General features: G+C 38.6%; 2 protein-coding genes and 1 long non-coding RNA gene across 4 annotated transcripts; 1 reads left to right on the top strand and 2 right to left on the bottom strand.

Moving 5' to 3' along the window:
- The first annotated feature begins 1,383 nt into the window (after nt 1-1,383).
- On the top strand, nt 1,384-18,784 carry LOC122660483 (mitochondrial fission protein ELM1-like). The gene is made up of 10 exons (XM_043855806.1): nt 1,384-1,676; nt 2,799-3,034; nt 7,799-7,895; nt 8,734-8,883; nt 9,017-9,143; nt 17,419-17,531; nt 17,606-17,669; nt 17,764-17,857; nt 17,955-18,063; nt 18,393-18,784. Exons 1-10 carry the CDS (start codon nt 1,494-1,496, stop codon nt 18,492-18,494), a joined length of 1,275 nt encoding a protein of 424 aa, XP_043711741.1. The 5' UTR covers nt 1,384-1,493; the 3' UTR covers nt 18,495-18,784.
- LOC122660484 lies at nt 7,437-18,869 on the bottom strand. Its single transcript, XR_006332699.1, has 3 exons — nt 18,777-18,869; nt 14,241-14,245; nt 7,437-7,446 (listed from the first exon to the last, which is right to left on the bottom strand). It is a non-coding gene; the product is annotated as an uncharacterized LOC122660484 (long non-coding RNA).
- Nucleotides 18,870-20,822: 1,953 nt separating this feature from the next.
- On the bottom strand, nt 20,823-24,416 carry LOC122657434 (bifunctional phosphatase IMPL2, chloroplastic-like). 2 transcript variants are annotated; one of them, XM_043852132.1, is made up of 10 exons: nt 24,023-24,416; nt 23,844-23,922; nt 23,601-23,695; nt 23,473-23,522; nt 23,068-23,192; nt 22,816-22,882; nt 22,578-22,667; nt 22,122-22,233; nt 21,220-21,336; nt 20,823-20,869 (listed from the first exon to the last, which is right to left on the bottom strand). In XM_043852132.1, exons 1-9 carry the CDS (start codon nt 24,366-24,368, stop codon nt 21,266-21,268), a joined length of 1,035 nt encoding a protein of 344 aa, XP_043708067.1. In that variant the 5' UTR covers nt 24,369-24,416; the 3' UTR covers nt 20,823-20,869; nt 21,220-21,265. The 2 variants fall into 2 exon arrangements, with proteins under 2 accessions (XP_043708067.1, XP_043708066.1); XM_043852131.1 differs by lacking the exon at nt 20,823-20,869 and having other exon boundaries at nt 21,083-21,336.
- Between the last annotated feature and the right edge of the window lie 1,813 nt (nt 24,417-26,229).

Genomic DNA, 26,229 nt, shown 5'->3' with positions numbered 1-26,229 from the left:
ACCATGAATCATGTGCCTTTCTTGTATGGCTCCATTTATTTCGATGTATAATTTTACCTAGAAAATTTTACGTGGTAAATTTAACTTTGCAAATGTAAAATTTTACATGTTAAAAATTTTTTTAATGTTTGTTTCTATCAAAAACAAGTATTAGAAAACTTTTATACATGTTAAATTCTTATAAGTAAACTTTTTTGAAGTGAAAATTTCAAATAAAATTTTCCATGTAAAATTTGACACTGAAACAACAAGAGCCTTTGTGGAAGGATGATCTAGAAATTTGGACTATTAGATGTTTAGAAAATATAGATTAGTCACATGTCAAATTTTAGATGAAGACTATATTCTCTCGTTCATCCATTCATCCCATTATAGTCCTTAAGGTCTAGAATTTGTTTTCCCTTTCAAGACATTTGAATTGGATTGAAACTTAAATTTTTTTTTTTTAGGGAAAAAGATCTTTGTCTGGGAGTGTGGCCTATGCCAGCACTCCCATGAGCCTATCTCTCCCCTCCCCATGTGAAAAGACACCTCTGCCCCCCTATTTTAAGGAGGAGAGAGATAGACACATGGCTGTGCAGAAAACGGCTTCCCTTTTTTTTATTATAGAATTCTAAAACTTAATAGGTGAATTGAACAAACTTGGGGTCCACGTATATATAAATTTTCAGCCATACCTGAATTACAGTGGCGCAATAAATCAAGAGGCGTGTTGTACTTTTGGGTTAGAGTGTGCTTAGTCGAAATTCAAAAATGGGGATCGACTGAGGCTGGCGTTGGGCTCCTACTCTACAAATTGTCTACGGTTCCCTAACCGGTGCAGTTCTCTAGTGCCTCTCACAAGAGAGGGTGAGACCCACCCGGGGCATTGACCAAATACTATGCCCAGATGGGGTCTACTCTCCTCTTGTGAGAGGCACTAGGAAACCGCACCGGTCAAGGAACCGTAGAAGAAAAAAATTCCTACAAAGGACCCAAGGCTAACCGGAATAGGATAGGGCATGTTTTGGCCTATAATGATTTTTTTACCGAGTGGTTCAGATCGAAATCGGGCGGATCGATTCGGATCCCGATTCCTGGGTTTTAAACCGTGGTACCGAGCGCCCCACCCACCCAGAAACGCTCCCTAAAATTTAATAAGCAGCACGGTTTGCAGCAGAGTTTCTTCCTTCGACAAATCGGAGAAGAAAGGCCTTTTATTAACAGTCTCTGTCTATCAGCACGGTTGCCCGCGGAGATTGATTGTGTTATTTTTTATGGTTGAAAGCAGGTTTTGAATCGGAATTGGTTCGTTTGAAAACGAGGAAAGAACTCATTATTCGTTCTGTCGCATACCATAATTTCGATACCCTGGTTATGTACTTATGTTTTTCCAATAACTGAATTTTCAATATAAGAGGAGAGATCCGAAAACCCTAGTGCTACGTTTGGAAACATCTGTTCTTCATGTATTGTGCTTAGTTGAAGGGGTTTGCTTTGGATTTTAACATCCGATGAGAGCAATTAGACTTCCTGAACCGCCTAGCGGATCTCTGGGCACGCCGGAGATTTTCGAAGGCGGGATTTACAGTGTTATTAGGCGGGCGGTTATATTGGGAAATGGTTTTGCTGGTTCGGAGAATCAGAGTATTGGATTGGTTCGTGCTCTCGGGCTTTCAGATAAGCAGTCGTTTTATGTGAGTTTTTGCTTGCCCTGGTTTCTGTTCTCTGTTCGGTTTAAGATTTTTTTACTCACCCCTTCATCATCGCTCTCTTAATTGTTGAAAATATTGCATTTGCTGTTTTGTTTTCTTAATTCTGTACAACTCAATTGCATTTTTGGCCTTTCGATTCTGGATACTGTATCATTTTCTTTTCTTCTTTTTTATTTTGAGAGAAAGAAAGGGGGGGGGGGGGGGGGGGTGATTTCAATATTCATAATTATAATTTAGTTCTGGTCAAACTGATATTCAAGTTTTCCAAAGTCCATCTTATTCATTACCTTTTTTGTGAGGATATTTAATCAATTAGAAGTGATGTCTAGTTCCCAAATACTGTTAGCTTTCAGAATACCAGAAGCCAATGTGGTGGTAGCGTACTACCCTCAATGAGTGTTTTTATTAAATTACGTAAATTTTTTACTATCACTAATATTTCCCTGTTAACTTACCACAAAGGCTTAGATCATTATGCCAAAGTTCTATTGCAAATGAGTTACCATTTGTTGCAACCTTAATTGTAATTGGTTAATTGGAGAGTCTGGTTCCCTGCGGCTGAGTTGTTGATACGTTGTGAAGGATAGCAAAATGATGATCCCTAAACAATGATATATGTGTTGGCCTACTCCCAAATTTGTCAAATTGTCTCCAGACACTTCCTACTTGTTTATTTTATCTTTCCTTTCGTGTGTTCTATCCAGGCCTATCTGTGCTGGAGGTGGTATGTTTTCCTTGTTCTTCTCCTCCCTTGGAAAAAAAAAAATCCTTCAAATTATTTTTTTGGCACTTATAAGTGTAACATGTGCCTGTTAATATTATTGTGCTCCTGATAAAGATTGGAGCGAAATTCCTTATGTTTATCGCGTATTAATTAGACAAGATACTCTCAGTTTTTCCATGTGGGGATTATTTTGATCAGAAAATTTTTATCTTGCTAGTACATACTATTATTTTTTTTATGGTATTATATGTAGGGGCTTAATGCTGATTCTTTTTACAAGTATTAAACTTCGTTTTGCAATCTACAGTAAAAGCTCTGGTTTTACACTATGTGTGATATTATATCACATTCCCATGACTCACATCTTGACTACATTGCAGCGTGTTACAAGGCCAAAAGGCGGAATCAATGAGTGGCTCCATTGGCTCCCGGTTTCTCTCCACAAAAAGTTAAATTATGTTATTAAGCGAATTTGTGGTGAGTCCCGATTTCTAAAAGCTGGGGCAAGGAAACTGGTTCCCATTGCTGCTGCAAATGGTGGGAGTTCAGGCTTGTCAACTGTTCTAGAAGCCGATGCAAAACAGATAGCAACAATTGCTCGTGAGACTTTTGAGAAGTATGTTTCCTTTCTAGTTTAATGCACACATGTCAAAATTCTCTCTTTTCTCTTGCATGAAAATAACCTGCTTCATCATGATTTAGGGAGGCTTAAAATGAGAGTGCAGTTTTGATTTCTTCCACCAATGTACGTATTGAATCTGCAAAGTAGAATGAATAATGGGATTTGATCCACTTACCAAGTCACATGTCTCCAATAAAATGTTCATAGAAATTAAAAAAAAATGAAAAGATACCCAAAATCTCTAAAGAATCTAAAATAGAAATCAGATATTGCGAAATCTCTTAATAGAATGTAGATTTTGAAATCACCTTAGTATGGCAGTGGTTGCACCATGTTGGTATAATCTGTCCATGGAAGACCCTATGTGCTTTCATGCCATACTCATGGAGAAACTCCTACATCAATAATTTTTTATTATAATTAACCATGTAATTTAATGCATATCCAATAACCCAAAACCATCTAATTAAGATTTTGAAACTTATACATCAATATCAACATTTTAGTTATTATAACGTTAGATTATTCAATTCATCTTCTTTAATTCACATAAAAAAATCCGTGAATGAGTATAACTTAACAATAAAACACCAGATAAACAGAACAAAAGCAACAAATGGAATTGAATTTCATTAAGTATGCAAGGAGATATTGCAATTTGGGAGAGGATTCTTTGAGCAAAGAGGGTACACTACATCCTCTCACATTGTTTTTCTCTCCTTTAAGTAATTAATATTATAATGAATGCGAGGAGGCACAGTTTACGCTTTAAGGCTCAGAGAGTCTTTTCCCTTGCAATTTTGTGGCTGTGAGGATGGAAAACCCTACAACAACAGCAACAACTCAGCCTTATCCCAACTAAATGGGGTTGGCTACATGGATCCTTGCCCTCCAATCAGCTTTATTCATGGTCATACTTGATACAAGGCCTAAGCTATGCATGTTTTTCTTACCACTTTCTCCTAGGGTCATTTTAGGTCTGCCTCTGGCTCTTTTGGTTCCTTCAATCTGAATCAAATCATTCCTCTGTACTAGAGCATCTAAAGGCTTTCATTGTATTTCTTGTAGATTATCACCAAAATAGACTTATTTTAATGGGAATAAGTCTAGGGTTGGGTTATATACGTGTTGGGCCTTTGATCCCATGGGTTTTCAATGTAATAGGCCACTTTTATGCCTAAACTTTGGGTAATAAGGTTGCATACGGGATTAGTTAGTTTAGTTTTCATACTTAGTTTTATTTTTTATTTTAAATTGAACCGGGTCCAAGGTGGTGCAACAAGTGGTTCAATTTAAGTGATTTTAGTAGTTTTCTTTTATTTGCTTTTAAGCAATGTAAGTTGGGCTGGATTAGGATTCTATAAGTCCATCCATGTTTTTGAGTCTATTTCCTTCAGTATTTCAGTTTCCTAGTCAGTTTAGGTTACCTAATAGGTTAAGGATTAGGTTAGACTTTTCCTTTTTAGAGTAGGAGTCTAGTTTTGAGTCTTTTATATAAAGTTGTAAGGGGGGCAAACATTGGAATGGATTTTTTTTTTTTCTTTTTGTTATTCTCCATTAATGATTTTTGTCTTGTGTTTGATCAAGGCTGAAGGAATCAGTGTTTGATCTGATTGACACCTTGCGGTGGGAAGCCCAGGTGGTTTGTTTTGGTTCTCTTTGCATCTCCATTGCTGTTTTACAGTCAAACAAGCTGTATTCAAGGTTTTCATCATCAACAATTAAGTTTGAACCTGAGCCAAAATCCTAACCATTCTCTTCTTCTCTTCTTCTAGACTACTTTAATTTGGTGTTCTTTGATTTTTCGTTGAGCCTTTTTATTTGTTTGTTCTTTTAGCCTAGGGTTAAAACAGTCTTTTTCATGGTTTATCTTCTTAGTTCCCCTCCACGATTTTAGAGGGATTAGTATTTTATTTTATTTGTTTTAGTTGTTTACACTTATACTCCTATTTAGAGTATAAGTCTATTCTATGTTTTATAATTAGGATTCGATTAGGAATCCCAACTCCTAATCTGATTAGGATTGCTTTAGATTGATTATTTGTAAGGCCTTTAGGCCCCCTTTATTATTATAAATAGTAGAATCGTGGGAGGCTCCCCACCTATTATGTTTGAAATTTTGTTTCTTCTTCTCTGCCGCCATGATTCTGCTGCTTCTCTGTCTTGTGTGTCATATCAAGGCCCCTTGTGAGTAATATCAAGGGTTAGGGCTGGAGTAATCCGCGACTCCTTGCATCTTGCAGATCGGAAGGTTCGTCTTCTTCTTCCTTCAAGTTCTTCAAGGTTGCTTCTGCTGAAATTCTGCAATTCCAGTAAGAGTTACAATTTCCTGCAACTTTATCATCTCTTCTTCTTACTTCCATCTAACCTAATCGACTTCCCCAAACCCTAGCTTCATCTACATTCATCACAGCCCTATTCCCTCATCGATTACACTCAAAACCTAACCACGGGTCCATCACAGTAACCCTCCCACTCGATCTCAGTTGCAGCCTCACCTATCCACTACAAACCCTAATTCCCTCCCTCAACATAAAAACCCAGAAACCCTAAGATCTGCCTAGGCCTAACCAGCCATCAAAACCCCACCAAAGTCCAGCCGAACCACCCCCTCTCGCTAGGAAAACTCGACCTAAAGCCCAGCCCCTAAATCTGCTCCTAACCCTAGTTTCAGCTTGGATCCTAAATCTGGAAACCCAAAACCCTAACCCTAATATTTCTGAATTTCTATTTCTTATTCAAACCTCATTAAAACCTATTCTAATAGACTCCTAAAATTCTGCAGACCATTACCCAATAAAACCCTAACTCAATCTCCCATTCCTAACCCTAATTTTGCCCTAGTTACCCTAAACTGCCCATTCGGCCAACCCTAAAACAGAACCTGGTCCTAAGTGAGATTTATTTCACCTAGGCTACATTACCCTCACAGCCAATTCCAACCGTGAGAACTGCCCCATACTTGGACCGAGTGCTCTACTGCCCATCGGGGAAACTCGATCCCAGCCATTAACCCTAAATCTGCAATTTCCCTTCTTTCAAAACCATAACCCTAGACTCTATAACTTGCTGCCGATTCTGTCCAACAGTCTTAGACTTGTTAAACCTTAATGAGGCCTTCGTAGGAAGACTCCCCTACATCATCTAACTAACCCTACCATCAAACGCTAAACCCCCTTAAACCCTAACCCTAAAACAGCTAGTTTAGCCTATCTGAACCCTAAACTTACTCACCTTTTGAGATCAGATCCTTGTTTGGCTCCTAGTTTGATTATACAAATCTAGGACGACATTATTATCATGTATCAGAGCTACTCCAAAATCAGCTCTAATATGATCATTCTTACTTTTATCCGTCCTAGTTTTGTCACTCATCCATCTCCATATCCTCATCTCTACTACAATGAGTTTATCTAAATGACGCTTCTTAACTGGCCAACATTCCACACCATACATGGTTAAATAGTGTCTAGAGTACTAATGAAAAGAAAAGGAAAAAAAAAAAAAGCTCTGGCTCCGCACCCCCCCCCCCCAACAAAAAAAACCCTTACAAAAGTGAGTTTTTCCATGATCGAGTTATTTTTTCTTGGTGAGTTGACCCTCAGCCATATCGCTTGAATCAGACTGATGCTATGACTCAGTGACTGAACCGGTATATATTCATCTGATTCCTCTCGCAATATGACTCACCAGATGTATATAAATAAACCAGTGTCACATTGAATCTTAGGATTCTGTGTCTGAATTGTTAAGATTTAACAACAGTCACAAAACCATTTTTCTCCTATGTAAAATGAAGGTTTCAGCTGGTAAAGTCTGTGGCATGTTGTCACCAAGACTTGGGTTTATGACCTCTTCACGGTACTTCCAGATTGATATGTCGATCCGTTTGAATTAAAGGAAATAGTAAGGGGATCTAGAACTGCACCGGAACAGCAGGAATATTGAATTCTGACACATGTACTTTGTCCATTCAAAAGAGTTCGTGCAACATGGTATAACCCTACATTGATATTATTTATTTTATATGTGGAGATGCCTCCTTGTGCAGTGAACTGTGCATGGAAACAAATAATTCACCTTATAGGATGTGAAGCTTCAGTTTTTATGCTTTATTGCTGGGTCATTTTATCTGACCAAGGTTAGAGGTCATGGACATTATGCCACAGTAACACAAGTTAAAGTTGGTGGATAGTTAAAGGAATTTGTGAGATTGTTCTGTTGTTTATAATTTTTTTAGGGTAAGAGATCGCTGATTGGTTGTGTAGCCCCTGCAACATCTTGGGGGCCAATGAGTGTGCACACAGGGGCATCAATATGGATGGGTTTTTGATTTCACAGGGGTAGGTCGGTAAATTCGCACATTTCTGTGTCTGGGCGCAGGAACCATGCGACGAAGCAGTGTTCTTTTTCCCTTTTTTTATTTTAGTTTTAGTTTTTATATTAAATTTTGGGGAAAAAGTTTCCGACGACACCAGGGTACTTTTGCCTTCTCACATGGGATTTTTTGTTATTCTCTCTCTTTTGCTCTGTCCATGTGGGACCTTTGGATGATACCGTTCCCCGCACCGCTATTGGTGTGGCCTGCAGATTCCTCCCCACACTAGCATTGTGGAGAATCATCTCCCTAAACTTTATTGTACACCAAAGTTTCTTTCCAGGCATTTTAAGCGCCTGTGGTTTAGAGACTTGATATTTGTTATGATACTCTGTAATTCAATAACTTATTTTCCTAAATGACATTATCATTTCTTTCAGGGATGGTCCTTTATTGGTGGTTGCTTCTGGCCGTGACACCATATCTCTAGCAAGCTCCATAAGACGATTAGCTCCTGAAAATGTTTTTGTGGTCCAGGTACATCTTTGTTGTTTGCACATGTTTTAATGGTTATTGTGCTGTATGTTTGGATAATAAAAAAAGAATCTATTTATTCCCTCCGTCCCACAAAGATTGTCTTGTTTGAAAAACCCCACATATTAAGGAGGTTGTCATTAATGTATTAACTACCCACTGATTTAAACTATATTTTCAACATTGCCTCCATTGATTTAGCTCACATAATAGTGGGAAACAATTATTCAAAGTGATCAAAATAGGGGCATTAGGGGAATCCGAAAAAGCTTCATCTCTTAGTTTCTACAATGGACAAACATTTAGCAACAATAGAAAACCTCAAACAAAACTATCTTTGTGGGATTGAGGGAGTATTTGTTTCTTATTTCTGGAACATTTCTTTTCCATTGTACATTTCATTTGAAAAATGTAGGTGTAGCTCTGGATACTAACATGATAACATTATATACTTTATAGTATGTGTTTATGCTCCTTGTAAGAGGCAGCACTCTCCCCATGTTTTATGTATTAATTAAGCAACTAAAGTTGTTACTTGCGATATTAGTTCTAAGTTCTGTATGTTTGGGGAAGGAAGGTTGTGATGTGCTTATGTTTACAGCTATTCGAATTATGAGTTTGTATGGGTAGCCAACCTTTTTTTTTGGTTTTGCAAAGTATTTGCATTCGTTTTATCTGTTTTTATTTGAAGTTGTAAATGTGCTTCATTTCAGTTAGTTTTATTGTACCTCTATATGTTTCATATGTGCAACAGCTTTTATGTGGGACGTTTTTTTGCTTTCTGTCTATTGGCAATAAATTCAGTATCTGACAAGCTGTGAGTTTGGCATTGTAATTTTAGATACAACATCCAAGGTCACATTTGAATAGGTTTGATCTGGTGATTACCCCTCAGCATGACTACTACCCATTGACTCCTCAAGCACAAGAACAGATTCCTCGGTTTCTCCGGAGGTGGATAACGCCACGTGAACCTCCTGATAGACATGTTGTATGTTCCTTGACTAAATGTTTATCTATTGGGTTTCATTTGTGAGAGAAACTTTGATCTTAATTAGGTTGTTAGATTCTTTTTATATTTAATACTTGCTCATTTTTCTGAGGCTTGAAACATTGAATGTCAGGTCCTCACTGTGGGAGCTCTACATCGGGCTGATTCTGCTGCACTCCGGGAGGCTGCTACTGCTTGGCATGATGAGTTGGCACCTCTTCCAAAGCCCCTACTCGTTGTAAACGTAGGCGGGCCTACAAGTAATTTTCGTTTCCTTTGATGTTTGTCGTAGATCCATAGTTCTATTGCAATATATGTTTGTTTAAACTTTTGTTATAGTATGTCGTGAAGGGGAGGGTTCTTTTGTTGAGTCGTTGGTTTATGTTGAATTGTAGTTTGTTTTTAATTGCTTTTAATTTTGTTATTTACTTTGATTGTAATTAGGCTTAGATTCTTAGTAGGTTTCCTTCTAGGAGTAGTTTACTGGATATAATATAGGGTTTTCTTCCCCGTCACTATGCCTACTGAAGTATAATGCTTCACTATTTGCCACATGGCAGTACATGGGTCAGTCCATGTGATAGAGGACCCCACATACATCTCAATGGCCAAATTTTAGCTTAAAATAAGTAGAGGAAGTAGCTAAAATTACAGAAGATGCCATATTGTATTCTATATTCATCTCCATTGGATGGCACTTTGGTAATTTTTCTAAAACTTTGAATCAGAGTTTGAGCAACTTTCCTTGCTTACTTTGGACTAAGATTCTCTTTTCTTCCTTCTTCTCTCTCCTCTTTCTCTTTTAGGCGCTGGTTTGCAGGTTTGGTATATCGTCACAACTTGTTAAAGTAAACTAAATTTGAACCAGGAATAATCCAGCAGGAAAGAGGGTGGGTGTTTGGGCAACAAGGTTGCTTCATTGTGACCAAGTGATCACGAGTTCGAGTCTGGAAACAGCCTCTCTGCAAAAGCAGGGGTAAGGCTGTGTACATTATGCCCCTCCCCAAACCCTGCAGTGGCGGGAGCCTCGTGCACTGGGTACGCCCTTTTTTTTAATAATCCAGCAGGAAATTAGCTTGAATAAAATCAAATTAGAACTGTCAAAAGGAAAAATTCTATAACTCTGTAAAGAAAACTCAGATTGGTTCAAAAATCAGGTTGAGTGGTCTATATTGATGATTGAACAGTCCTGCAGAATTTCAGGATATAGCAAAACAGGAGAGTCCTTGTTCTATCAAGAGAGTAAACAACAGAACTAGAACTGTAGAAATTGATCAGGGATTCCAGATCTGAGTTCAGCAATTTAGAGATCAATGAAATGTAAACTGATGTATCAATTTGGAAGCAAAACAGATCAGCAGATACGTGAGATGTGACATTAAATCAAAATAAAATCAGATTAGCAAGCAGAGATATTGCAAACAACAGAATTTTTTTTTTTTTGGGTAAAGGCAAGCAACAGAATAGATGAACAGAAAAATAAACAGATAGGATAATAGGACAGGAATCCACCTAATCTATTAAGAGAATCCACTAGGTAACATCACTGAATCTACATCACCAAATTCAGAAATTGAACGTCTTTATTTTTTCAAATCAATGGGATGGCTTGAAGGCCTTACATGTCATAGTGATGCAGAATGATCACCAAATAGGGCTTATTTCTTTAGAAATAGGCCTAGGGTTGGGTTATATCCATGTTGGGCTTTTGTTCCCAAGGGTTTTTTATGTAATAGGCCTCTTTAATGAGCGTAAACTAGGGGTACTTAGGTTGCATACGGGATTAGCCCAATACTTAGTTATTTTTATGCTTTTAGATTGAACCGGTTTAGATTTGGTTGCATCCAATTGGTTCAATAGGTCTAATTTAAGTGAAATGTTCCTATTGGCTAATAGGTTCTTATATCCTATTGGCTAGTATGGAATCTTCACTTAAGTTAATTGTTCTAAGTTAGATTCTTTTATTTTTAAGTTAGTAGGGGTAGTTAAGTCATTACACTGTTTTAAGTAATTAGTTAGACTTAAACCTCTCCCTTCCACGTTTTTGTAAAGGAGAGGTATTTAATTTGTAGTAGGAATTGGCCTATGGCCTTATTATAAATATAAGAGATCGTGGGAGGCTCCCCCACAATTGAAATTTGAAAAAAAACCCTGTTTTCTGCTGCTGGCTGACTGCTGCTGCTGCTCCTTGCTCTTCAAGAGTGTTTGCATCCTTGTGGGTACATCAAGGTGGAAGGGTGGGTGGAATCCTGCGACTCCTTACGCCGCGACGGCTGGGAGGGTCTCTCTTCGAAGGTGATTTCATCCTTCATCCCTCAATTTACTGTCGGTGGAATCCTAAGGTGAGTTGAGATTTAATTTCTGTTTTAGCCTTCCTTCTCCTTCCCCAATCAATTCCTCTTTTATTTTCTGTTTTGATTCATAAAACCCTAGTTCTATAAAACCCTATTGAAACCCCAAACCCTAGAATCCTGATCTCATACTTCCAGCCATTCAAACCCAAACGTTTTTCCACTCGAACCTCCCTCCCACACATCTGAATATTCGATCTTAACTCCTGGTCCAGATCCCCACCTTAACCCCAAGTTCTGTGAATTTCCATTAATCATCAAAACCCTAAATTTCCAGATTCAGTATTTCTGACCATCAAAACCCTCCCCAATTTGGATCGAACTTGCCCCTCCCTATTTAGAAAACTCGACCTTAGACCCAGCCCCTAGATCCCATTAAAACCCTAATTTTCTGGCTGTTTCTCCTAATTCTAAAACCCGAAAACCTAACCCTAATTCTGCAGAAATTTAAAACCTATCCAAATTCAGATATTTTTATACCATAATGACCCTCTAAACCTGCAGATTAAAACCCTATAAACCCCATTCCCAAATTCCCATCCTAAACCCTAATTTTGCCCTAAAACAGCCCCAAATCAGCCCTAAACAGCAGGCTTGACCAAAGCTTGGTTCTACTTGGCTCCTAGTGGGATTTCTCCTATTTAGGACTACATTACTTAGCCTTTGATAGTGGCATAGCCAATAATAGGATAGCATAATGCCACAGCCTGCCCACCAAAGGCCCACGGACTGAGCTCACCAGCCCATGGATATACACCATGGAGCTAAGGAGAATCCATAGTCTAGAAATCTCCACACTTGTATGGAGTCTAGACATTCTAGAACCTCTAGAAGCCAAGAAGGTTCTAGAGAAGCTTGTAGATAGCTATAGAAGAGGGAGGGTTCTAGAGTTGTCTAGGTTTCTGGAACCCCTCCACAAAGGAGCTGGGGAGGTTCTAGTCTCCATGGCTTGAATGTTCCTAGCCATTGGATGTAAGACACATGTCCTATGCATTCTTTGGGAGCTTGGTTGCCTATGATTAGTAGTGGTGATGCAGGTTCATCATAGAAATTAGCTTATTTCTTTAGAAATAGGACTAGGGTTGGGTTATATACATGTTGGGCCTTTGTTCCCAAGGGTTTTCTATGTATTAGGCCACTTTAATGAGCCTAAACTAGGGGTATATAGGTTGCATACGGGATTAGCCCAATACTTAGTTTATTTTTATGTTTTTTAATTGAACCAGTTCAAATTGGTTGTATCCAATTGGTTCAATTTAAGTGATCATGTGACTTGGTTAAGTGGTCATGTGACAACTTAAGTGGTCATCTGATGTAAGTTGGGCTGGATTAGGACTCTATAAATCCAGCCATGTTTTGAGTCTATTTCCTTTAGTATTCTAGTTTCCTAGTCAGTTTAAGTTACCTAATAGGTTAGGGATATGATTAGGCCTTTCCTTTTTAGTGTCTAAGTCTATTTTTGAGTCTTCTATATAAGTTTGTAAGGGAGGCCAGCATTGAATACGAATTTTGATTAATAAAAACTCAGCTTTATGCTTGCTGCCTTTGTTGCTGCTATTGCTCCCTTGTGTGAGTGTTACCTTGTGGATCTCAAGGTGCTAGGGTGAGTGGACTCTCATGACTCCTTGCGTCTGTTTAGTACCAGGAGGTTCTTCTTCTTCTTCAATCGAGCTTCTTCAAGCTACTGCTGCTGCTTTTGAAGGAGATCAAACCAGTAAGTAATTTTGGTTTCCTACATATACCCTTCCCCTCTTCATCCTCTAACCTAATCCATCCTTTCCCCCCATCGACCTAATCAAATCACTACAGCCAGCCTTCCATCCCCTCCATTAAACCTGCAACTATTCCTTCGAATTTTAGCTTGATCCCCAAGCATTCACCCTCCAACCATTAGATCTGTGCCAAACTTCCAGCAAACACCCCTCCCTCTCCCTCCTACACTTGATCCCAATTTGAGTCCCATCTGACCATCTAAACCCTAGTTTTCAGCCTAGATCCTTAAACCTAAAACCCGAAACCCTAACCCTAATTCTGCAGATTTCCAAACTTAACCAAATCTAATTATTTTTATTCCATAATAACCCCCTAGACCTGCATATTAAACCTATATAAGACCCATTCCCAAATTCCCATCCTAAACCCTAGAATTAACCTAAAACCTAGTGCTGTCCATTCGAACCAGCAACCCCTTTTGCTATTGATCCTGTTATCTGGCTCCTAGTAGGTCTCCTACCTATCTAGGACTACATTAAGTGGCCTCATTTGGCCAAGGCACCAAGCAAGCAAGCTTTCAAGCATTGTACTCAAGCTCTCTAAGTGCAATATACACTTCCCGTGTCCCTTGCTAGAGTTGAGAAAGGCTGACTTGGTGCTAAGGACTGCTAAGTGCCGGTGCGGTTAGCTTAGCAAAGTCTAAGGCTGTGACAATAAGGACTGAATTAAAGGTAAGCTTTATCCAAAAATGGGGGAAAATGGTTTGAGACAAGTCCCTTAATTCAGTATAAGATTGACTCTTAGAGATAAGATAAGTTAGGGATAAAGAGACAAGATAAAGCTGAGCTGGATAACATCAGGCCTAGTCCAGCTAAAGATAAAATAAAATAATAAAGATCAACTTCTAAGTCTCCAACTTTATCCAATCAACTGACTAGCTTGGAGTGCCCTACGAGAGTAAGAAACTGAAATGTTTCATCAGATTTGGGTACTGGAGTGGTCTAGCTGATTGGACCACTTTCTTCGTCCAGTTCAGGTCCAATCCATAGTACAAGATCTCGGCGGAGATCTCATAAAAATTTCAGTTTCGTGAAGTCTCGAGATGAAATGGTAGATGATACAAGATTTGTGCAAGATCTCGGTATCTCGTTGAGATCTTGAGTCGAACTAGACCAAACCAAGGCTATAAAAAGGCACTGTGAGGACGAAATCTCGCCTCTATCTCATCTCTCTCGCTCAGCTATGAAGGAAAACACCTCCAAGTGAGGGTTGTGCTTTTCTTGGCAATCTCACATCAACTGAAGATTAAAGCTTCAACATCAAGAGAGGGAGCTGCATTGCGTCTCAAGACAGTTTTAGGTAAAAAATACCTAAATGGTAGGACTTGTCACAAGCTTGATTCGACGACAACGACAACAACAAAAACATGGTTGTTTTGATGATCCGGCCTGACACATTTTAGTACTAGCTACTCTCAAATGGTAGGGCTTGTTACACACTTACACTTGTACTTGTTTAATTTATGTCTCTTTCCAAGTTTCTAGAAATTATTAGCAAACGAGTGTCGAACAGCTTGATCATATTCATAATCACCATGTATGATTATGAATATAATGCCTAATGTTTAAATGGTTTATGGTTTGATGTTTTTTAATTCCTAATGCTTAATTAAGTTGTTTTACACCTCCACATTAATTGTATGTGTTCTAAATATTGTGTGGAATAGCCTAGGGTAGAGCTCACCTACGCCATAGACTACTAACCTAGGGTCTGAAGTCAAAGTAACCATTTTGGGTTTGAATTTGTAAAAATTAATGTTTCCATTGTGTTCAGAAGGCGGCCTTAAATAGGGTGGATGTCAAGTTTCAGGACCTACCTTGGCCATATGGCCACCAAAACCCACCACCGAGTCAAGATGGGAAAAAATACACCAACTTGCTGAGATCTCATCAGAACCCGGTTTTGTGGCTTGGCAAAACCAGGGGCGAAACTGAGACCTAAAACCTTGGTCCAGATCTGACCAGCCGGCAACCTAAGGCCTGCTGGTCTGCTGCTGGTTTACTGGCCTGTGGCTCCTCTTCCTTTTGTTCCTCTGATCTGTTGAAATTTGAAAATATGGAAATGATGGTTGTCATTGAACTTGTGGGAAATATTCTCACTAAAAGAAATGTAAACCTCTTTCTCACTGGTCTCTAAGTATTTCCACTAACTACTGGACCAGCATAAGATTATTCTGCAAATATACCCAGAGCACAATGCTTGATTGGCTTCTGGGTAATTTCATTCGATTTTTAGTTGGTATGGAGCAATGGCTAGAATCATAGGCTTGACGAGAGCATGTTTTGCAGCTCTCTACCTGTAAGGACTTTATCAACTTTGGCTCTTTTTGTTTTAATATAAAATGGGTGGAAGACAATTTTAATTCTGCAGTTTTTTCTTTGGATTAAAAAAAAATGGGTAATTTACACATACCACCCCTGAGGTTTGACGAAAGGATAATCTTACCCCCCAGTTTTGGAAAATTCTGCATACCCCCCTGAGGTTTGTAAACGGTAACAAATAAGCCCATTCCGTCAGTTCATGACTAACAGTGTTAAAAATATGTTGTGAACTGACAGAATTGCCCTTACAAGAAGAATTAAAAAAAAAAAAAAAAACCTACAACTCATCTTCCCCAAAATCCATTGGGGAGATGAGAATGGGAAATCAATTAACACCTAACCATCCCTAAGCACTTTTCCATCATAAAAGTCTAGGTTTATTGCAAAAATTGCATCTACAGATTCAAATATGATCAGACGCTTGGATGCTCAGAACGAAAATTTTCCAGTTAAAAATCTTAGCACAGTTGTTAAAGGACGCATTTAAAAATTGATGAAACATAAGAAAGGAGACCACGATCTAATCACTGAGATGAAAAAGTAAATTATTTTAACCAGGAAACAACATTGTTTATCCATTTAGCATGATATTCATGAAAAATAAAAGGAGTAAATAAACTGGATTAAAATGAAATTTCGCTTCACTCTTTAGAATTGTGTCACTGATGCAAGAGATTTCAAATAAAATGAGAAGAATCTCTGCTACAGGAAATGGAAAAAAAGAAAAATTGTGTCTATTTTCCTTTGAAATTGATTGCTTGTAGTACCTTGTAGAACTAAAACCGAAGAAGAACGAAAACCTGGAAATTCCCCAATCGATTTTGGGGAAGATGAGTTGCAGTTCCTTTTCCGTCGCCTCTGCAACTCTTTCTTTCTTCTTTTACTGCCTTTCTGTTCTGCTCTTGAATTTGAACTCAAAATCTGCCGGCCAAAGTTGTTTCCATTTTTTGATTGAAGATTTGAAGGTCCATATCTCAGCTATCCTGCTGCCAATAGGACTGAGATTTGGAGGGTTGTTCCTGCTCCATTCAAGCAGTACTCGACCTGCTTTTGAAGGCCTGTTGAGCGCAGATCTGTCCGATCTGGAATTTCTCTTGGGAACCATATCGGCCCACTGGTTTAGGGTTTTCTCTTCTGAAATTTCAAGCTGCAACTTCTCTGCATCTACTTCTCTGATCCAGTTCATATTTGAAGGGTTGGTTTCATTGTTAGAGAGCTCCACTCGATCCAGGTTAAGCCCTAGTTTAAACCCTAATTTCTAACCTTCTAATTCCGATTCTACTCCTATTTTTGTGGTCTCTTAACTGCTATTTCACTGTTTGGTAGTTTGGATCTGTTTTGAGGATTATCTTGAGGAGCTTTTTTGTCACAAATGTTTCTGGCAGCCTGGCATTGCTGGAGGAGACGGACAGGGAAGCCCAACTCATCTTCCTATTTTTCAACCCTAAAAGATTTGGGGAAGATGAGTTGCAGGGATTTTTTTTCTTGAAGGGGCATTTTCGTCACTTTACCCCTTGATTTTAACACTGTTAGTCATGAATTGACGGAATGAGCTTATTTGTTACCGTTTGCAAACCTCAGGGGGGCACGCAGAATTTTCCAAAACTGGGGGATAAAATTATCCTTTCGTCAAACCTCAAGGGTGGTATGTGTAAATTACCCAAAAACAAATTATTTGGGGCCCTATTAATGCCCAAAGATTGGAACGGGAAAAAATGGAAGGCAAAGGATTTCCCCTATTTATCTTAGGGGAAAAAGAACTCTGTCCGGGAGTGTGGTCTACGCCATGAGTCTATCTCTCTCCTCCCCATATGAAAAGACACCTCTGCCCCCTTGTTTTAAGGAGGAGATAAATAGACACATGGGATTGCTGGCGAAGGCGACACTCCCGGACAGAAACTACCTCCCTTATTTTAGTTATTAACATTTTGTGTTGACAAGAGAACTTTTGTGTCTTTGTAGTATTATATATAGGAAGTTTTTCGTGTTCCAACTTTTCTACATTGTAGGTTTTTTAGTTCTGTTTAGTTTGCATTCTTGTTAAGTCCCAGATTATCAAGAGCTAATACATTGTGCACATTCTACCATAGGTCACTGTCGCTATGGTGCGGACCTTGCCAAGCAATTAATTTTGTCACTACAGAAAGTGCTTCCAAGCTGTGGAAGCCTGAGAATATCTTTCTCTAGAAGGACTCCTCAGAAGGTATGATTTTATCTAGTAATTTTCCTTCCGTTTCCTCAATGGTACTAAATTTTTTTTAATGATGTTATAAACAGGTAGCCAACATTTTAATTAAAGAACTCAGTAGTCATCCAAAGGTTTACATTTGGGATGGGGAAGGTAGTTACAGTTTCTTTGGCCTTCAAAAACAGATGTAAATTTTTTTTTGAAGAATCCAGAGGATTTGTTTAACTGGTATCTTGATAACTTCTAGGCACAAATCCACATATGGGGCATCTAGCGTGGGCGGATGCCTTTGTCATCACAGCAGATTCAGTTAGTATGTTGAGTGAGGCTTGCAGCACTGGGTATGTATGTTGGAAACCAGCTTTTATCCATATTTAGACTTTAGAACTCTTTGAAGGTTTTATCTAAATCATCTCCTCTTTTGCCTTTATTTCACAGCAAGGCTGTCTATGTCATTGGGGCAGAGCGATGTACATGGAAATTCTCTGACTTTCACAAGTCTCTCCGGGAACGAGGTGTGGTTCGGCCATTCACGGGTAAAGAGGATGTAAGTGATTAGATATCCAATCTTGTACTTTGTTACTATAGCTTTTTAGGGATCAGAAAATAGAAAAAGAATGTGCATATCCACCTTGGGGCAGGCAAATGGCCTTTTGTATCAAGATGCATGTTCTGTACCCCTGAAACTCCCTGCAAGCATAATTTCCTAGTTGTGTTGGTGGACCTGATTGTCCACAACAAAAAGTTTGTAGTACAAATAAATTACTGTGCTTTAAGCCCTTTTTTTTTTTTTGTCTCCCTGCTTAAGATGAATAAAAAATATACTGAGTTATGGACCGACTGCAATTATTTTTTTTCTTGGTTTTCAACGTGCAGATATCTGAGAGCTGGAGCTACCCTCCTCTTAATGATACGGCAGAAGCAGCAAGTCGGGTACGGGAAGCACTTGCTGAGCGTGGATGGAGATTGCAGGTGTAAGGAACATTTTGATTTGTCAAGTTTTACCTCATTTAAAGATTGGATAGTGCTCAGAATTGTGGCCTTGAGGCAACAAGTTTTTGGTTAATCAGGCTTTGGCCCCACACCTCATTGGATGGTGTTCAGAATTGTGGCCTTTGGGCACAGGGGTGTTTGCGTCCAGCCTTTTGTGAACCCAAAAAAGTGATGGTTCATTTCATCTGATCAGCAGCTTGGCTATTATATGTTGCTTATACCCAAATACTATTTGGACATTTTTTTCTACCCCTCTATTTTGTCCACGGTTGAGTTTTGTGCCTGGGAGCTGCAGAATGAAATGGTAGTAGCACTGGCACTCCGGCTTGTAAAATAGAAGAGATGTATATCCCACTGTTTTCGTAATCATATTTTCTTTAACCGACTTTCAGGCTGTTCGACTGTTTTATCTGTCATTTTGTAACAGTGAACGTGTATTTCTTTCACATTAGCATCATGGATAAGAGGTTTCCCATGGTTTTGGAAAAAACTTGTGTTTGTCCATTACGTATTAATGAAATATCAGAGTCGAGTGCTCTACGATGTACTGAATGTGTTCAGGTAAGGCTAGGAAATCATGGTTGTGGAAAATTCATGATGTAATATTAGAAGTAAGTGAACTATCTGGCAGTTTATCTATCTGTTCTGTATTGTTTAGTGGTTGGGGTGGAACTACTTTGGAGGAGAAACTTGGCCAGTATAACTGCCAAAGTAGATAATTATAGAGCGGAATAGTAAAATGTCCGTGAGGTTTAGTAATTTTGTTGGAACTTCAATATGCATGTAATTTTTTTCTAGATGGTCTATTTGGACAGACTTGCCTGATTATATGTCATATCTGTTAATCTGTTATATTATTCAAATATTGCCAATTTTGCCCAATTCTTTTATTCTGATAAATTCCTGCTCGATATTGATTTTTCGTTGAGATTCAGAAATTATTTTAATACTAAATAAAGGATAATGCTTTGCCGATTTTGTTAGCAAAGCTAAATGATAATTTTGAACCTTACATTGTACATGGTTGAACATATATGTAGGTTGGTACAGATTTCTGCCAGTGTAGTTGTCAATTACAAATGATTACTGGATCATTTTAGCTATTCAAAATATCTAGTGTTCACTTGTTGTCTCCTATTGTTCCCTCTTTGAATTTGTGGAAGGGATAGAATTATTGGAAACCCTAGATCTCAATTTGTTGCCTTAGTTGAGAAAGCTCTTTCATTAAATAACTCGGTCCAAAAAAAAATAAAAAACGCACGTCTTTCCATCTGAAATGAATGGAGGTAGAAGAACACAATAGCAACAGTTATTTACATTTGGAGACGGGAAAACAAACTCCATAAGAAGCATTACCATGTTCAATGCACCACTGTTCCTGTCCATTGTTATTTTCCGATACAACAAAGTCTGTCCCCACAACAATTATATGAGACGAATCACTGGCTGATTATACACCGTCACCCAGGATATTTCCAAGAAAGAAACCCTAGATACCATGACGCCAGAGTACTCTTCGGAGATGGAAGCTGTGGAAGACTGAAGCGTTGCAAATAATTCTGCCAAATCCTGTGTGTTCTCTTTTTCAATCAATTTACAAATCTATCAACAAGGTGGATTTTTTGGGGGGGGGGGGTTTGTTTTTCCATTCATGCGTACTTAAAACTCTCCCCCTCCCCTCCCCCCCTCCCCTCCCCTCCCCAACTGCATCCTACAGTACAAGCGCTACAGCAGGGCACTACTATTACAGGAAGGAAAGAGCACCTCTTTTGGCGAAGATAAAGGCGATCTAGGTCCGGGTCCTCTGGTGCTAGCAACAACCTGCTGAGAAACCCATACGCCCTGAATAGGGCGCCTAAATAACTAGGCTTGAATTGAGTTGGATGAATGGTCACTCTCGAATTTTGTTGCTCTAATTTTCTCTTCAAGTCCCAATGATATTATACATGCATATACGATTTAATAGCGACTCCGTTATCTCTAAGGAAGCATGGTGAGTTACATTAAAAAGAACAAAAAAACACATTGGGTGAGAATATGATCATCTTATAGGACATTATATAAAGTTGGGTAAAACTCAAATTTTCGAATTTTCATATGTTGTTTCCACAATTGAAACTAGCCATATGACATCATCCTATAGGACATTATATAAAGTTAGGTAAAACTCAAATTTTCGAATTTTCATGTGTTGTTTCCACAATTGAAACTAGCCATATGAAATCATCCTATAGGACATTAAATAAAGTTAGGTAAAACTCATATTTTCGAATTTTCATGTTGTTTCCACAATTGAAACTAGTCATGAAATTGCATTACATATTGTGGCAAATAGGAAAAAATGATGCAGAACCTTGGCCCTGTTTAGTAACATTTTTTTTTTTTGACACTTCTCTAAATTCTCCACCCCACCCCATACCCCAAAATGCTAATCTCTGTTGCAGCTCCTTATGCTTTTGGTTTGAATATATAAATGCTTTTCCTTCCATTCGGGCAGAGGTGTGGAGTGGGAAACGCATGTTCTGGAACTACAAAAGCACTAAGCTAAAAAATGTATACAGAGATGACCAAGATTACCAACTGCATTAGGCTCTCTTCTTTTTTCCGCATCAAGTCTGCAGAAGAGATAAGAACTCCATTACTTGACCTTACACCTTGACATCAAAAGGTCAGATTGGTTTTGGTGTTCCTCTCAGAGCAGCCAATTGACTAATAGAACAGGCTTTCTTGTCTCCGTAACAATTCAAAATGCATCTTTACTGCCATTCTAGTGAATCTAGAGCCAGTTGGTGAAGGTGTTTATCTCCAGCTGCCACCACATTGAAACCTGAAAATATAGCAAAGATAAAATATCACCAAAGCACGCTAGGTTAAAGCATGAAATTTTAAGTGACATGCTACAGATTAGATAGAGGTGAGAAACTGAACAAGAACTGTTCGAACTTCAAATCACTAAATGAAGTGTAATACGTGGACTCCTTCCTCAATTAAACCTGTATTTTGTAGTGTACCGAGACAAAAGCAAATGAATGACATACTTCTAATGAGGGATAGTTAAGCAAAAACATCATTTAAGTGGACCCTATCTTGTAATTTTGTAACTCTTTTAAACAATTCTATACAATTAACAATGATTTCAATAATTATCTATGTTAAAGGCTAGTGATCTGTACAATCCCATACACTGATTCAGTTTTTAAAGACGTCCCCTAGCGTCCAGTCACCCTTTCCTGGTTGGAGAACTCTTTTTCAAGGTTAGTAAACCATTAAAGTTGAATCCGAATAACACTCCTAGCCATATGTATTATGTACACGCTTCAGCACTCTATCCTATTGTTGACAACAAAATAGTAACTACGAAAAAAAATATTCTTCACCACTTCAGTGTAGGATATATCCTTTTTTTTTTTCTTCTAAAGAAAGGATTTATCCTTTTCAATTCCTTTTCTTGTTAGGGTACATGAAGCCTCAAGCTCTATATCCTCAATTACTTGTATTAACTCAGGCATTTCCCATCCATACACATAATATGTATTTTAAAAGAAAGAATTCCAAACACACCGTGAGAGAGAAGCCATTAAGAAGAAAGAAATCAGCAAGTAGTAACCATACTTGTTGCTTGGGAAACTGAAGAGGCCTCCCAGAAAAGTTGATGTCCACTCCAATCAGTTATCACTCCTCCAGCACCTTCTATAACCGGTATCAGTGACAGAAAATCATATGGCTGAAAAAGATATGAATTTTATTAGTGAGGATACTATTAGATTTATGCCTAATCATATCATTATCTGGTGGTTACTGGGAAGAAATCCCTAAATATGGATTTCATAAAAAAGGATATTTGGCTGCAAGCATACTGGTAGCACTTGGGTGATGAGCATCCCCTCATCCACAAAATATAAGGAATGCGTGTTATAAGAAAGTAAGCCAGATAACATTGATTTGTGCATTTGCTAAATCATCCTTATGCTCAATAAGTTAACAGTTAAGAAGGTTAACACCACAAGCAAACATGGCCAATAGTAGTTCTTCTGTACATACATATGGAAAAGAGAAGAAACACCTCACCTTAAGACCAGACTCAATAACAAGATCCACAAAACCAGAAGCCAAAAGAGCATAGGCATAACAGTCACAACCATATAGTGGTACTTTCACCTACACAGCAAAAGAACATAATGGAAGGAGGTAAACATGTAAGAATAACTAGGGATTTTAAGTTTATCTATCTAGATAAATATGAAGTTCAATGAGGAAATCACAGTAATTTCTTCAACCAAAATCCCTTGGAAATTGGCATACAAACCTTACTTCTAACACGAGCAAATGCCTCTTCAGCACCTCCGCTGAAGAGATGTGGGCTTGTAGTGTACCTAAGAAACAGAAAACAAACAGAACATGAACACCGATGGTTCTGCCCATTGGGTACGATGACAGAAAGTACATGATTAGTGAGTACCGAAGGACATAGACAAAACACAGAATGCATGCAATAATTTCTAAAACGCAACCTCTTCTAAGAATCACAGTATCAATCACCAAGGGAAGAAAAACATACAAATATGCCTGGGAAAGTTTTGCACAGGAGCGTGTAGAGACTTCTTCTCCGTTTAACGTAGTTCTACTCCCACTCACCCCAATCCATCTCTCTTTTAGAACAGGCTGATCAATTATGCCAAGAATCTGAAAATGCATGATTTGATCAATGATTATTTAGGAGGGCCATTAAGGAAAGGATTCCTTGGTGGACCATCTAAAAAACATTACCCATTGTATCATCATGCAATAATAAAAAAGAACACAGGAAAAGGATGCTGGTCTATTGAGTAATCGTGCTAGTAGTACTCTTTTGTTCCAGCATCATCCTCCTAAAACAGAACCACTAGAAAATGGACGCATTGTATGCCATTTAAAAAAATATTGATCATGGGGCAAACCAAATACTAGTGAAAGTAGAACGTACCGGTTTTCCCTTGTATAGAAGAGCAATAAGAGTTCCAAACAATGGCTTTCCTGGAACCAAGAGAATGAAAGAGCTGAGTACTAAAATTTCAAAGCCTACAACCCAATTTATGTTCAGAGAGAAAGAACCTGTAATGAAACTCTTCGTCCCATCTATAGGATCTAATACCCAAACGTAGTCAGCAGATTTCTCTTTACACCTCCAACCATTCTCCTCTCCAAAACTGCAATTGCATTTACTCCAGAACTTGAGCATAACTAATGAAAGTCCAAAACCATAATCTATTTCACAATAATTTGATTTTTCGTTCTGGTATTCACAGAAGAGAAAATCCTTGGAACCACTTTGGTAAACCGCACGGTATCACTTACATTGCATGAGATGGAAAATTCTCTTGTATTATTGAAACCATAGACTCCTCGGCCTCTCTATCAGCGATCGTTACAGGACCTGCGACAATTCCAAAATTTTGTAATTTATATACACCAGACAATGAAGATGAATGAAACTATATAATACTAAGAAGAGAAAATCTCTGAACAGGAAATACTCAAGTCGTCCTTGTCGAGAATATCGAAGCTTTTGCGGAAGTAAGTGCGAATAACTGCTCCGGAGGCATCTGCAAGCTTATTGGCGACATCGACAAACCGGTGGAGTTGGTCTTCGAAACCTAACCGAACGGTTTCGATCCCATTGTGGAGATTGTTCTGGTCAGGGTTCATAATCGAAGAGGCAGATGTTCTCCAACGCGGAGCTGTAACTTCGAGGGTTGAGGCCCAATGATTATCTGAGAACCGAACGCTCCGATTGCTGCGGAAGGACTTGGGCGAAATCAGAAGAGATGAAGGAAGTAATTTAAGATTATTCTGGAGTAAAACTTGAGCCTTAGAAAGCATCGGGATCGGATTAGGGTTTTTCAAATAGGCGGGAAAGAAGAAGAGAACCGAGAGAGAGAGAGAGAGAGAGAGAGAGAGAGAAGCAGTGGCCACTGTGTATAAGCAACGCCTACGAGGATGGAGAGTAGGGAAGTGAGTGACTCTGTACAAGCAACGCCACTGCGTCTGCGTGCTCCACATCGCAGTAGGGATGTAAACGGATCGGATTCGGCTCGGATAGTGCTATATCCGCATCTGCATCCGATTAGTTTTCGGACGGATTCGGATAGTGCTAAACGGATATGGACACGGATACGGATCAGATATTTTATCCGTTTACATATAAATATAGCTTTTCGGATAGTTATAGGCTATCCGTATCCGTATCCGTTTAACTTTCGGACAGATTCGGATAATGCTAAACGGATACGGACACGAATTCGGAAACGGATTTCGGCTATTCATTTACATCCCTACATCACAGGTGCAATCGGGCCGACTGGGTCAGGTTTTTGAAACCTCAGTCCGACCCTGGATCCTTAGCTCAACCCAGGCCCAGCTTTACCAGACTCAAACTCAGCCTAAGCAGGCTCCGATTGATCCTAATTGGGCTGAGCTGAGTCAAGTTGAGCTTGATTGACCCTGTAGCCTTTATTTTTGTTAATTTAGGACTAGGCAAGGCCTGGGTTGAGATAGTGAAATCAAGGCCCTGCTTCACTGGGTTCAACTTATTAGCCCAATCCGACTCTGATTGACCGTAATTGGGCCATTCTTAAAGCGAGAAAACAACTAGAAAAGAATAAGACTACCATACCATTACGCCATTAGACTGATTGGACCTGAAGGAGATGAACTAACTGGGTTAGCTGCTCAAATTGTGTATATAAAGAAGAGTTTTGTCTTTCTTCAAAATAGGAAGATAGTTAAGGTCGGGTTAAACCGGATTGGTCTTGATTGACCCTGGTAACCCTTATTTTTGTCATTTCAAGTCGGGCAAGACCAATGTAGCCTTGGGGTTTTTTTTTTTTTTTTTTTTTTGAGGCATGTATGATATTATTATGTAAAATTGTATATTATATATTTATATATACACAGTCAAGTTGGATTAGGCTCAATCTAAGGCCTCAGTCAGCCTAGGCCCGACCCAACCCTATAGAAGGCCGGCCCATGCCTGGAAATTTCAATTCTCAACCCTGCCCAGCCCATATGCCTTGATAATTGCGTCTTTGTGCCTGGGCTGTGAGGGTTCTCTGCCTCATGGATAGTTCAATGTGTTCATCAGTGCCTGGCCCGGAGATGTGGATCATCTAAGGCACATTAACATGGTATATCAAGCTTAGGCTCAGGCTTGTCGAGCTAAACTCGCTCCCCTACTCTTCACCGTTATTGTTGTATTTGCTGTGGCTGCATTCTGGGAGTACAAAACGGAGCTGCATACAAAATTACACACAATTTTTTGATATATATTCTATCGATCCATACAAAATTACACATAATTTTATGGTTATGCATTCTATTATACTATATACACGTCTATACCCAGCCGATCCATAGATGATATAGAAGTCATGGGGTATATGTTTTTTGGGAAAAAAAAGAACTACCTGATCGATCACGTGGCTCATATGCCCATATAGTAGCAATTCTTTTAAGTTTTATCACGTGCAGTTTAGATGAGGTTGAAATTTATCGATGGAGATTATCACACCCAAAAACAATGATTTAGTTCACGGTCTCGACAATGATAATATTAATCGCCTTTATGTTATCGAATTTGAATTGGAATTGCTAGAATAAATAAATTAAATAAATTTAATTAATAATAATAATAATAATAATAATAATAATATATTGTAATAAGAACTTCCAGATTTTTCTTTAT

The sequence above is a fragment of the Telopea speciosissima genome, chromosome 4, assembly GCF_018873765.1.
Source record: "Telopea speciosissima isolate NSW1024214 ecotype Mountain lineage chromosome 4, Tspe_v1, whole genome shotgun sequence".
NCBI classification, from domain to species: Eukaryota; Viridiplantae; Streptophyta; class Magnoliopsida; order Proteales; family Proteaceae; genus Telopea; species Telopea speciosissima.
This window is presented reverse-complemented; position numbering and strand designations above follow the sequence as displayed.